General features: G+C 34.5%; 2 protein-coding genes across 2 annotated transcripts; one reads left to right on the forward strand and one right to left on the reverse strand.

Moving 5' to 3' along the window:
* Positions 1–203: 203 nt before the first annotated feature.
* On the reverse strand, positions 204–1,759 carry LOC138880027 (uncharacterized). Its single transcript, XM_070159679.1, has 4 exons — positions 1,533–1,759; positions 1,264–1,421; positions 904–1,131; positions 204–802 (listed from the first exon to the last, which is right to left on the reverse strand). Exons 1-4 carry the CDS (start codon positions 1,757–1,759, stop codon positions 204–206), a joined length of 1,212 nt encoding a protein of 403 aa, XP_070015780.1.
* A 4,544-nt stretch (positions 1,760–6,303) lies between these two features.
* On the forward strand, positions 6,304–13,287 carry LOC104248461 (uncharacterized). Its single transcript, XM_009804714.2, has 5 exons — positions 6,304–6,683; positions 7,100–7,450; positions 10,166–10,762; positions 11,309–11,600; positions 12,725–13,287. The coding sequence occupies exons 1-5, from the start codon at positions 6,444–6,446 to the stop codon at positions 12,760–12,762; spliced, it is 1,518 nt and encodes a 505-aa protein (XP_009803016.1). The 5' UTR covers positions 6,304–6,443; the 3' UTR covers positions 12,763–13,287.
* Positions 13,288–13,713: the final 426 nt, after the last annotated feature.

A 13,713-nucleotide genomic window follows, 5' to 3' on the forward strand; every position in this document is an offset into this window, starting at 1 on the left:
GAAAAGTACTTTACATCCTAAAGTTGATCAAATAAATCATCAATTCTTGGTAGTGGGTACTTGTTCTTAATGGTAACTTTATTCAACTGCCGATAATCGTCGCACATTCTGAGAGACCAATCTTTCTTCTTGACAAACAGGACTGGGGCACCCCACGATGAAACACTCGGCCTGATGAAGCCCTTGTCAAGGAGGTCTTTCAACTATTCTCTCAACTCATTAAGTTCTGTTGGAGCCATCCTATAAGGAGGTATAGATATGGGCTGCGTGCCTGACATGGGATCAATGCCAAAGTCTATGATTCTTTCAGGAGGAAGTCCAGGAAGGTCATCTGGGAAAACTTCTGGAAATTCTCTAACAACTGACACAGACTCAAGAGCTGGTGGTTCTGATTCTGGATTAATGATGTGAGACAAATAGGCGAGACACCCCTTACCGATCATTCGTTGTGCCTTAAGGTAAGAAATAAACTTACCTACAGGCAATGCTAAACTACCCTTCCACTCTAAGACTTCTTCATTTGGAAATTGGAACCTAACTATCTTGGCATGACAATCTAACATGGCATAGCAGGAAGACAACCAATCCATACCCATGATCACATCAAAATCCACCATTTCTAACTCTATGAGATCAGCTTTGATGTTGTGACCTTGGACTGAAACTATACAACCTCTATAGACTCTTGTGACTTTCACTGACTCGCCAACTGGAGTAGATACTAGGAATGGCTCACTAAGTTGTTCAGGTTCTAGTCCGAGGTTAATTGCAAAGTATGGAGTCACATATGAAAACGTTGAACCTGGATCCATTATGGCATAAGCATTATGTGAGCAGACTAAAAGTATACCTGTAATAACTTCTGCAGATGCCTCTGCACTCTAACGATCAAGTGTAGCAAACAAACGGGGTTGTCCCCCTCCCCGAGTAACTCGATCTGCACCTCTGCCTGCCCCGTGCCCGGTCTGATTATAAGAACAACAGCTTGAGGTGGTGCAACTGCAGTAGCTGAGGAACTAGAAGGACGAGTTGATCCACCACTGAAATTACGTTGCAACTTTGGGCAGTTGGTCTTTATATGACCAATGTATCCACAATGATAACAACCATGAAACCCGAGCTTACACTGACCTGAATGTTGCCGCTTACATGTTTCACAAAGACTTTGTTGGCGTTAATGTTGCTCAGCATGACTCTAGCTATGTAAGGATGATGTCCTAAAATTCTGATTCTAGCGAGGCTGGTTTCCATAAATCTGAGTACGTCTGAAAGAAGACCCACCACCTGACTGGTGACTGGACTGAGCTGGTGCTAATGACTCCTTATTATAGGAATACCTTCCACCTCCACTGGATGTACCATTAAACCTACCCGCTATCCGGGCTTTCTTGTTATGCTCTTTTTCTTCTCTCTTTTGTTGTCTGTCTTTTTATAAGTGCTTGGTAAATCCTACAATAGAGGAGTAGGATGTCATCCCTACCGCTGCAGCTGATGTCGTATCCTTAATTTGGTAAGCTAAACCTCTAAAAAACCTGCTAATCTTTACTTTTTCTGTCTTAACCATGTGAGAAGCATGCTTAGCTAACTTTATGAATTTCATGTAGTACTCTTGCACACTTTTATTCCCTTGCTTGAGCTGTTCGAATTTTGTAGCCTTAGCTTCCTTATCCTCTTTCGGGGTAAATTTAGCCATGAAGGCCTCTTCAAATTCTTCCCAAGTAGGTGGACCATCATCTTCATCTCTTTCCTTTTCCCACATCTCAAATCAAGTGTTGGCCACATCTATAAGCTGGTAAGCAGCCATCTCCACAACTTCATCATCAAATGCCTTTATCGCTCGGAGGGCTTTCTTGACACCCTCCAGCCACAACATTGGATCTTCTTTAACTATGGAACCATGGAACACTGAAGGACTTAACTTCAAAAATTCATTTACTCTTGAGGACTCAGAATTGTTCTGTCTATTTGATTGAGGTGGAATCTCATCTCTTCTCTCGTTCTAGTTGGCCATGAAGGCTTTAAACATCTCCATAGCACTGTTGACTGCAGTAAACATCTGACTCATCTACGGAGATATAGTTGTCTGAGCTGGAGCTGCTGTTGGGGGCGGCACTGGATCTTGAGGTACTGGATCATCATGCTCCACCCCTTCGTCATGTTCAACCCGGGGTACTTGAAGCCCACTTGTGGATTTACCCTTCCTTTTCTGAGTTGGAGCCTTTTTAGTTCTACCTTGAGCCACAATAGTAGCAATAGTTTCTTGAGCAGCATCCTGAGTGTCGGTGCCAAAGTTGCGAGTACGAGCCATTTCTGCGAGTTTTGGAGAAAAGAATACATTAGATAATTTCTTAGAGGTAGGCTCTACTGCATAATCTAAAGTATGAAAAAATGAGACTTTTCCTAAATGCTTGTAGCCTCCTGTTTATAAGTATAGCGCGCTTCATACCCATAAACAAAACTCTACTAACACGACTTCATAGACCCCTAGGACTCCATAAACTTGAGGCTCTGATACCAAGTTTGTCACGACCCATTTTCTGAACAAGTCGGGACTGGCACCCAATCACTAAACATGACCGAGCGAACTATCTGCGCTTATCAAATCTATTATAACTTCAAACTTTATATGCCACAAGACACTATTGTAACAAAATACCTTTAAATAATTTAAATATCTAAAAAAAGCCAACTTCAAAACTTTATTTAGTAACCAATAAAATACTGCTAAGTTGTTATAAAAAACATCTGAATCTTAATCCACCGACTGTGTCTATGAAGCCTCTACTGATAAACTGACGCACTGCTCAAGACATGAAATTTCCTGGCCGGTTCTCTAAGTAAACAAAGAAATAGCTAAATAAAGATGACTCTAAGGAATACTCCACGAACAAAAGCGGAGCTCACCAATAGCACTGGAAGGGAGGGAAGTCATAAACTGTAGCATGTTCGCTTGCAAAAACGGTTCCTACGTTGTACCGTAGACCAACATATGTTCCAAAATGAGAATGTCAGTACCATCCATTGTACTCAGTGAGTCTTAACGACATGGGACGAAACTTTAATACAATACATATTACGAGAAAAGAATCTAAATGCATAGAAAACATAAAGCCTCTAAGAACAATTCTAAAATAATTGCATAATAGCAGTTTATGAATATTCTAAAAGAAATTTTTTCTTTTTCTTAAAAAAATTACTTCTCTTTATACTTTGGGAGTTCCAACTATCCTGACTTAATTCTGTCTCAGTCACCGTGTGATCGGCATGGGTTCAATCCCAACCTGATCGAATAGGCCCAATCCACGAGGTGCCACTCGCTTCATGATTCTCAGCGCTTATGTATCATACCTTAGCATGACTAAGTAAATTCTCAGCAACGAGACCCTCGGCTCGTGTGCTCCCTACTTTGGCACAAGTAGTTTCAGGAAGTCAACGCCTTGGTCAGGACCCTCGGCCTGAACGATGACCCCTTCTCAGAATAAAGGATACTCCCAAAAATCTTTTCTTTATAAAACTTCTTCTTGTGACTTTTTAAGTCTAAATCTTTTCTTTTTGGAACATCATGTACATGCTCATGCGTGTATCTTTAAATGTAAAGCATGACATAAGAATGAAATAAATATCTAAAAGTATTTCTAAAGATTCTTGCTTCTTCATAAATTTTCAACATGAAAGTAGCATATAAGAATAACACAAAAATCTGAAATTTTTTGCACATATATCATAATAAATCATCTAAACTTTTGCTAGAACAATTCTAAGTTAATAGGTACTCACTCATTCCAATTAAGTAAATATAAACTCTTTTAAGCAATTTATCAAACATCTTGTATGCGTGCTTTTGTGAGTTAAACCACTTTAGTAAAGGGTTGTATCAACTCACCTCAAAACTTCTCGAGCCAATACGTAGACTCCAGTCCAATTTATACCCGTCAAATAATTGATTCTATAACAACTAGTGCATTTTAATTAATTTTAAAGTTTCACACCTAAACATGGAATTTACTGTTGATATAGAGGAAGAAGGAAATTAAATATTCTATTTTTACCTACTACTACTTTAGGATAATTGACAATAGGGAATTTTATATACTTGAGTTCAAGAATTAGTGGTTTGTAAAGAACCCTAGGATTTTTCGTTGCCTGCATGAGTAAGTAGCTCTGTTTCGTGACTCTTTGTTTCGTAAGCAACAGAACTAGCGTTCTGTTTTTCGTCCAAGGCTTTGGCTTTTTTCCTTTTACGTGAATGCCAGTGCTTTCTTAAGGCTTGAAGCCTTTGTTTTCCAACAGCTTATTTTATGGGCTTTAGGCCCTCCCCCCCCCGCATTTGTTTTTAACTTAACTAATAATTAATGATATCCACTTTTAATTATTAATAATATTAAAATTTATCTAATTGTATATCCAATTATTTAAGTGTGTGTGAGTATATATATATATATATAGGCAATAAAAATAATAATAATAATTTAATTCAATAATTATCATGTCTCGAAACTTTTATAAATTTGAGGAGTGTTACAAATATAAAAATAATTATTTAAATAAAGGTATTTTTATAATATACATTATATATTCTTGAAAATTATGCTCAATTATATTATTATGTTTCTACCAACTTTCCGACGATACAAAGTTATGTCACCGAAAAGTAGGAGACTATATGTATAGAGTAAATATGCTATGTTAAGTCGTGCATGGATTATATATATAATATAATTGAGCATAATTTTCAATAATATATAATGTACGTTATAAAATACCTTTATTTAAATAATTACTTTTTATATTATGTGCATGAAATATATATGTTACAACTTTTATTTTTTTTCATTCTGAATTATGTAAATAAATTTTTGAATTTTTGTTGTTAATACTAAAATTATTTTTTACTAACAAATTATTCTAATTAATTTTTTTACTATGCTCATTATTTTGTTATTCCAGCATTACATATGCTTAAATACTTTTTTTTTTTAATTTATAAATAATATTTATTTATTCTATAGGTAAGTCCATATTGTAAATTAAAAAGGAAAAAAATCATAATATTAAAAAGTTTTAAAAAAATAAAAAGAAGATAAATGTTTATAATTCTGAGGGTAAAATAGGTACTTGGCAATCCAAAATTTGGAAAATCTAGTCGAGTGACCTTCTGAGTTCAAAAGGCATAGTTCAGTGACTTTGTTGTTACAAGCGAAAAAAGTGACTTTAGGAGATAATTTGAGATAGTGAGTGACCATTTGAGTAATAGACTCGCTAAAAGTGATAATATCTTTAGAAACTTTATTTTCCTTTTCTTTTCTAATAAAGACAACACACATAAAAATGAAAGCATTGGAAAATTATCTCGGTAAGACCTATAGATTGAGCCGCAGAAACAACAATTAATACTCGAAATAAGCTGTCTATGGCATTATCCCTTAAGGTACCGCTTTGCCCGATGGCACACATCACTCACATACTTTCTAGCGCGTGGATGATTATTACCAATCTTTTGCCCTTCTACTACATGATGAAGATTCAGACAACAATAGCCTCCTCGAAATTTCATATTTCAATGAATTCAACGGTCTGTCTTCACTCTCCTACTTTAGTCTTCCTTCCGCGGCTTCTTTTCACATCTCCATCATTTTCTACCCTTTTTTTGTGGAGCTCAAGCATTACCCATGATCTTCATACAAATCATGATTACCTAGATGAATAAGTGTAGTTAAATTCTTTTTTTTTAGTTAAAATTTATAAACTAATATCTGAAATATATTTTTACAATTATACCGCTTAAAATATAAAATAACAATAATTATGCCTTAATCTCAACTAATTTAAGATCGAATATATGAAGCCTAATTAGTACCATTTTTCTTATATAAAGATAAAGATCCTAAATTATAAGTGTGTATAATTATTATATGAGTTAGTACTCTAAAGTAGGACAGTAACTTTCTGAAATCAGTCAAATTACCATGTTAAACAATCAATTGATAACACTTAAATTTATACTTTTTCTCTCATTTGACTTTCATAACAAATTAGATTACGGTCAATAGTGTTTTCTAAAGTAAATTCACCACAAAGTAAGCAAGTAAATGATGCAAATTATTATGGTACGAGTATATGTATATTAGGCTTGGCAAAATAATTTAAGTTTGACCATTCATAAATTACCAAGGTATAGAAATTAGAGAACGAAAAGTCTACTATAATTCACAGCCAAAAGTAAACATATCTCATACAATATTATTATAATGGACCTCTTGTTCCTCTTCCTTAATCACTTCGGCAAGAATACAAAAACCATCCAACAAAAACTATCTTTTCTCCTCTTATAAGTAACATCACTACAATTATTTATTCTTCTATATTTGATCTCCCCTTTGCTTAATTAAATCCATATTCCTCTTCAACTTTACATCTACCATCATTAACAAAGTTTAACACTAATGGAATTATTCTACAAAGCCAAGGCTGTAAGATTGAGAAGTCATCTGGACAAATACCTAGTAGCACACGATGATCAACAAAACATCCGACAAAGCCGAAACGGTTCATCAAGAAAAGCACGGTGGCTGATTGAGCTTGTCGACGCCGGAAACAGCCGCTTTATCCGGCTGAAAACTACCTCCGGCAAGTATCTCACGGCTTCCGACGAGCCGTTTCTTCTTGGCATGACAGGAAAAAAGGTACTTATTCTGTCCTAATTTATGTGATAAGTATTTGGTTATAATTTAACTCTAACCTTTCTATTTTAATAAAAATTTCTATAGCTTATCTTATAACTCTAATTTCATATATTTCTCATTCTTAAACTTCATGCCATCACGTAAAATGGGACAGATAGATTATGTTTATGCCACCTCTAACCTAAAAAATCAATTATGTTTTCAATATTTTTATTACTTAATTATGTATCTATTCATGTATTCGCCTAATTTATTTTCTTGAGTCAAGCACGTGAAAGTCTTTATAATTAGTAATTGTAGAAGTCAAACCTAGGCTATTTGTGCTTACACCATATTTTTAATTGTCCGATCATTTTATCTAAAACTTAAAATAATAGAGAAAATATTTTTTATTTATTTAATTATATTTTTAACAGGTGCTTCAAACTTTGCCGGAAAAAATGAAGGAGACGAGAGTTGAGTGGGAACCAATAAGAGATGGATTTCAAGTGAAATTAAGGGGTTTTGGAGGAAATTATTTACGTGCAAATGGAGGGACACCACCATGGAGAAATACAGTGACACATGATAGTCCATATAGTGGTAGCACACAAAATTGGATTTTGTGGAACGTGGAACCTGTTGATGTACCGGAAAATGAGTCGTTGACCGATTATTTAACGATGGTTTCGAGTTTTTCATCGGTTTCCGATGAACTTTCAAGTTTGGATTTGGGATCTCCGATGTCGATTCATTCAAGTTTTTCTTTCTCTCCTAGGATGGCTAAGGTATGTTTCTTAATTATGTCAACTTATGATTTTTCGTCTCTAGTTTGTTTTTTTATAACTTATTCACTAATTATGATTAGAATTGGACATATACTACATATTTCGTAGTCATGTTATACGGATTAGCTAATTTTGGTGAATAATTACAGTAATCATTTATTGCCTTTGCCTGGTAGGAAAAAGTCCTTTTTATTTTCTTACGTGGCTGGGACACGTAATGTACGTGGCTTGAATATATATGAATATGAAACCTTAGTATTACAGTAAAACAGGGTGCGGTGTAGTCATTAACAGGAGCAAAAATCAATTTTAATCAGCTTACTAGCTTTTTAATGGGGTATGGGGATTCTTACTTTTATATTAAACTTGTTTCTTCGATATATATACTTGTAACTAAGTCCATATAATTTGACATATACCCTCCTAGCATGTGCTTTGTGGAGAAATAATCTTATATCAACAGTTACAATTTGAATAGAAAAACATAATCTTACAAAGATCTCTTACATTTTATTTATTATTTCCTATTTATCGATCTCTTATGAAAACTAAATCTCCAGAAATTTCTCTGTTTCATGTCCATACTCCATAATCAAGTGGAAATAATCTTCACTACGTAAGAAGAAACTAGAGAGAAAGAGGTAACTAAAAGAGACAGAAAAAGAGAGTTGAAAGAGAATGAATGTGAAGTACGACAACTCCAAGGATGTGTTACATGAATTGATAACTTGTTAACTAAGGGTCAAATAAAGGATATATGACTCTTTTGTTCTTCTTAGCTCAATTGAAAGCTTTGAGAAAAGTCGTTAATATCACCAGTTTAGTTTGGAGTCTTATCCCAAACAACCATGGGGGAATACACGACAACTGACCAATTTAACTTGGGCACGCCCATTAAGAAAATATTAAATTTTAGACAAAAATAGTTAGTGTGACTAAACTACCCTTAATTTAATATTGCAGCATAATTTAATATGAGGAGTAAAAGACTTCTTAGGGATACTTACATAAGAGTTTATTATATAAATGAACACTTATTTTGAACCAAAATAAAAAGATAATTGGTCACTTATTTTGGATCGGAGAAAGTAATTAAAGATATACCAACCGTGTGGATCAAAGGAAAAGAAAAACATTCCCCTACTCAATTTCAAACTGCAATGGCCATAGATTTCAGCTGAAAGAATGATAGTTTTGCTTGTGATTTTTTTTTTTTTTCTTTTGACAATAGCTTGTTTTATTAAGCCTTTCGGACAGTTTCGAAAAGCAAAAATTTTGAATAAGAAATTTATTGAAAAGGATAGAAAATTGGCCTCCTTTTTTTGCCTTATGGGGGTAAAAACAGATTCGAGAAATCGCACCATCATATATTCTAATTAGGTTGGAATATTAAAGAATAAGAATAACAGACACACTACCTAGCTATGGGATTATTGATTACCCTCTTTTTCCCTACTTTCTTAATTCCAATAATTCTTACTAGAATAACCAAAAAGGTAGTTAAGTATCCGTCTAGGTATCTTCATAAGAATTTCTGAAGCTAACTTTTTCTTCACATAGTATAAGATGCAAACGTGTGATATAGGTCCATCTTTAGATTAATTCAATTCAAACCAGACCATTTAGGTCAAACTTCTGAATATGTTGCCACAGTTAATCCAAACGATTATATTTTCTTTAACCATTTTATATGATATTATTTTCTTACTTTAGAAAGAATAATGCACGTTTAATAATAGCATACTTTATCATTATTGAAATATTAGAATGTTAAATATCATAAAGTTTAAAGATTTTGCTGTTTTAAATTTTGCCACATAAACTAAAATAAAGAGAGTATCCAGAACCTTCCAATGTCCAAACTTCTCTTTTTGTAAAATTCTTTTTTCAACTCCGAGAGCTCAAAATTATGCACTATTTTACTCTGACATCCATATTTATTTATTTTAAAACATAAAACTATACATCTTTAGAACAGATATGAATTCTACACATTTACGGTACTTAACTTTTAGTTGTCAATTTTGGACTTTTTACGTCCCTTAAAAAATAATAAATAAAGTGTATAATTTACCATGATACGCATATTAATTGATGTATAGTCTTAATGAATTTAAAAATAATTTGGAATGAGTAATTAATGCTAAGGGTAAAAGAAGAAAAATTAATTATTTTTCTCTTGATATGCAAAGTTACAAGTAAAAATAAAAATTTATTTTTAAAATACTTGACAAGGACGGAAAAAACTTACTATTTTTGTAGTCACCAATCACTATAATTATAAACAACCATTTGTACTCGTATATTGGTTGGTAGAAATTTGAAATATTTTAAGTTATTATAAATACGGAAAGTAATGTTTTATTTTCTGTTCCTTTTTTTTCTGGATTTTATTTTTGCTGTTCCTTATTCCAATTTTGACCATCTCTAAAAATAGAAACTTGAATCGGTGAAAGAAAAAATCCAAAATAAAGCCTAGATTTTCTCACGTGTTAACGTTGGACGCGGTTTGTTCGTTAAACCGTGTCAAGCCAGACATGACTGGCCCCTGATGCCCACTGTCATCATTATTACATAGAAATTTTCTATCACCAGTCTTTATCACTTCCTAATATATTAGTAAATATTTTTCAATCCCAATGTCACCATTTTCCTAATCAACTATCAATATTGAAACAACAATTTTCATTTCTCTTTCTTTCTTTGTTTTCACAGAGGAGTCCTCTAACAAAAAGACCAGCAATGGAGCTTTTCCACAAAGCAAAAGCCGTTCGTTTACAAAGTCACCACGACAAATACTTAACAGCCGATGAAGATGAAGAATCAGTAACCCAAGATCGTAACGGCTCTTCAAAAAACGCAAAATGGACAGTCGAATTCGTCGAAAAAACCGACAACGTTATACGCTTAAAAAGTTGCTACGGAAAATATCTTACAGCGTCAAATCAGCCATTTCTTTTAGGTATGACTGGTCGGAAAGTTTTACAAACTGTTCCAAATAGGCTTGATTCTTCAATTGAATGGGAACCCATTAGAGAAGGACATCAAGTGAAGCTAAGGACAAGGTACGGACAGTTTTTGAGAGGTAATGGTGGACTTCCACCGTGGAGAAATTCAGTGACACATGATATACCACATCGGACTAAAACTCAAGATTGGATTCTTTGGGATGTTCATGTTGTTGAGATTTTGGTTCATCATTCTCCTGTTCCTAAGCCACCGACGCCGTTGGTTCAACATTCGGATTCTTTTGCTTCTGAATCTAGTTCTCCTACTGGTTCCTCAAAATCCCTCAGCTTTTCTAGACAAGAGGTAATTTCCAACTTTTGACCTTGAAGTTCAATGATTATTATTATATTTTGGGGTAAAGATACAAATTTAACCTTATTCTATACAAAATATCTTGATTTTACTCTCCATTATAGTTTGAGGTATTTATATTTTTGTTATTAGCAATAGTCTAGTAATTGACATTTACTTTTAAAGGAGCTCCTGTTCGGACTGAGTTAATTTTACATGTCAAAATGCTCCTCTACTTTTGATTATAGTTTAAAATTACCTTAATGTTATACTGTTGGAGCTTTGTTAGGGTCAAAGGCAAATATTTGCTAGCCAAGTATGAATAATTCCAAAATATAACGGAGAGTAAAAATAAGATATTTTGTTCATTTAAGGAGTATTGTTGACCCTTTTTAGCTTTTATGGTGGTAATGTTCTAGTCAGCTTACTTTACTTTCAGGCTACATGTTACAGTCTACAAGTATAGGTGTCGGGCAAACTTGTTAATCTGGGATGTGAATTCAATGATTTCTAAGTTATGGTACTTAACTTCTTCTTTTTTTCTTTTTCTTTTTGCAGTCAAGTGATTCTTTGGTTTGTTCGCCGCCTAAATTGGGAGATGGAAGGCTTATATATTATCATATTGCGGATGAATTTGGTGAAATTGAAGACGGAATGGAGGGACTTAGCATAGCTTTCAAGGGAAATAGTGTTGAGGAGCTAACGAAGAGATTGACGGAGGAAACGGGGCTTGAGGGAATTACTGTGTGTACTCGGAGTCCTTTAAATGGGAATCTTTATCCTCTTCGTTTGCAGCTTCCTCCCAACAATGCAACTATGAATGTTATTATTATGCCATCTTCATATAAAGGTGAGACTTTTACTTGTCTTGAATTGGCTTAATTTCGTGGATGTTTGAATTTTTAGGTTCATGATTTTGTTTTTGGTTCAGAATAATCTATAATGTTCATAGAGGTTCTTTTACATGGAGTCTGTAGCCAAATGAAAAACATTGTTGTGGGAAACAACCTCTTGCAAAGATGCAGAGTAAGACTGCGTACAATAGATCCTTGTGGTCCAGCCCTTCCCCGAACCTTGCGCAGAGTCAGAGCTTAGTGCACCGGGCTCCCTTCTTTTTTTTTTTTACTAATAGTTCATTGACCAGTCATCTATGCCTTTGTTCTTGAGTAAAAGCATCAGCATTTCAGCCCTTGATTTCCTTCAAACCAATGTCACCTAGACAATTAAGGAATTTACAACAAAACTTGTGATAAGCTCAATCTGTTATATCAGTGTTGGGCTGTTAATTGATGTTGTCAAAGCTTACTTTGAGAGTATTGCTCGTGTTATGTGGCCAACTAATATTGTAAAAAGTAGTTACACTGTCAGTGTATATAAGTTAAATTCTATTGTTATTAACAACAATATCATCCTTTAGGAGTCTTTTTGCTCGTACGGCTATGTTTAAGTTCATATACCTTCAACTTGAATCCAATACCCTTGTGAAGCTAATTTTACTGGTGTCGAAGCCTCACGGGTATCATAGAATTACCTTAGGTACCATATGAATAGGCCCGTGAAAACCCCTGTGTAGCTTCTTCTGATTCCTCCCATTGAGTCGGTCTTAGAGCTAGTAGATCAGATTGAATGAGGGATGGAAGGATGTTCGGTATTCGAATTATCTGCAGGGCTACACGACAGAATTAAAGTGGTTGGAGCTCCTCTCCTTACAGTCAAGTGGCTTTCCCATCAGCTCGTTCTTCACTAGGCATCTAGGCGAACCTGTCGGGTTAATTAACTCAACCTAAAGAAAGCTCATTAGGTTGTCTGGGGGCACTTCTGTTTTCACTCTTTAGTTCAATCTTTTATAGTGCCTGTACAAGTTACTAGTTGAATCCGTCTTTGGCCATCTATTTATTTTGATTCTGTATAGTCAGCTGATTACATTCTCATTGGTGTTCTTGCTAACATTTTAACCCTTGCTCGGTGTATCAGAGGCAAGAGATTCTGAAAAACCAAGAATGCCATTGTAGGCCAACTCCGAGAGGGCTACATGGACTGATGCAGTAGATGGATGTGGCTGGATTTTTGCATCAATGAGATGAATGTAGTCTTATGTCTTTCCCTTGTTTATAAAGCATTTGTATATAAGGTTTTGAGTCTGAGAAAGAGACAGAGATGATAGTTACTAGACTAGCTGCTTTGGATCATTGGATGTTAATCGCATACTATTGCACGGAATAATGAAAATGAAAATGAAGGAGATCTGGTGGTTGAAGAGAAGTGCTTGGATCTTTTGTTCCATTTCCTGAAGAGGAGCCTTGGAGCAACGTGTTTGAGCTGTCGAAGTAGTCACTAATGCTTGCATTAGGCTAGTCTATCTATATCGTACTTCCCGGACCCTTCGTTAATACGGAATGCTTTGTGTACCGGCTTATCATTTGTTCCGAAAGAGATTTCTTGAACTGATTTTTGTGGCAAGAAGTTCCTTTTGTTGTTGTGGTCTTTAGCAACTACAGTTTGTTGTAAATTATTATTAATTTGAGCATTATTGAGAACGAGGTGCATCACTTTCTCCATTTTTCTATTGAAAGAGGCATGGAAGTCGTACTTTTTGTTTTATTCTAACGGAGAAATAAAGGCTGGAAAAAGCATTTTACCTAACATTGACTGGTGTCATACTCTAGGCTCAACAACCACAGCTCATAAAAGCAATAGTGCACACAACTAGCTGAGTATCTTTTACTATATGATAAAAAGTTGGTACGAACGGTAGACAATAAAAATAAAATCAAGATCGAAAATATCATAACAATCGTAGTATTTTATTTTGAATATTTGAGTGTTATAATTTCTATGAATCCTTTGATTCTTCTTTTCAATAGTAAATAAATTCAAAGGCCTTTGAGCTTGATCTTGAATCTATATTTGTTTCCACGAACGATGATCTTGTTCTTGAGTTTGATTGCTTGAACTTGATCTTG

The sequence above is a fragment of the Nicotiana sylvestris genome, chromosome 10 (assembly GCF_000393655.2).
Source record: "Nicotiana sylvestris chromosome 10, ASM39365v2, whole genome shotgun sequence".
Lineage (NCBI taxonomy): Eukaryota > Viridiplantae > Streptophyta > Magnoliopsida > Solanales > Solanaceae > Nicotiana > Nicotiana sylvestris.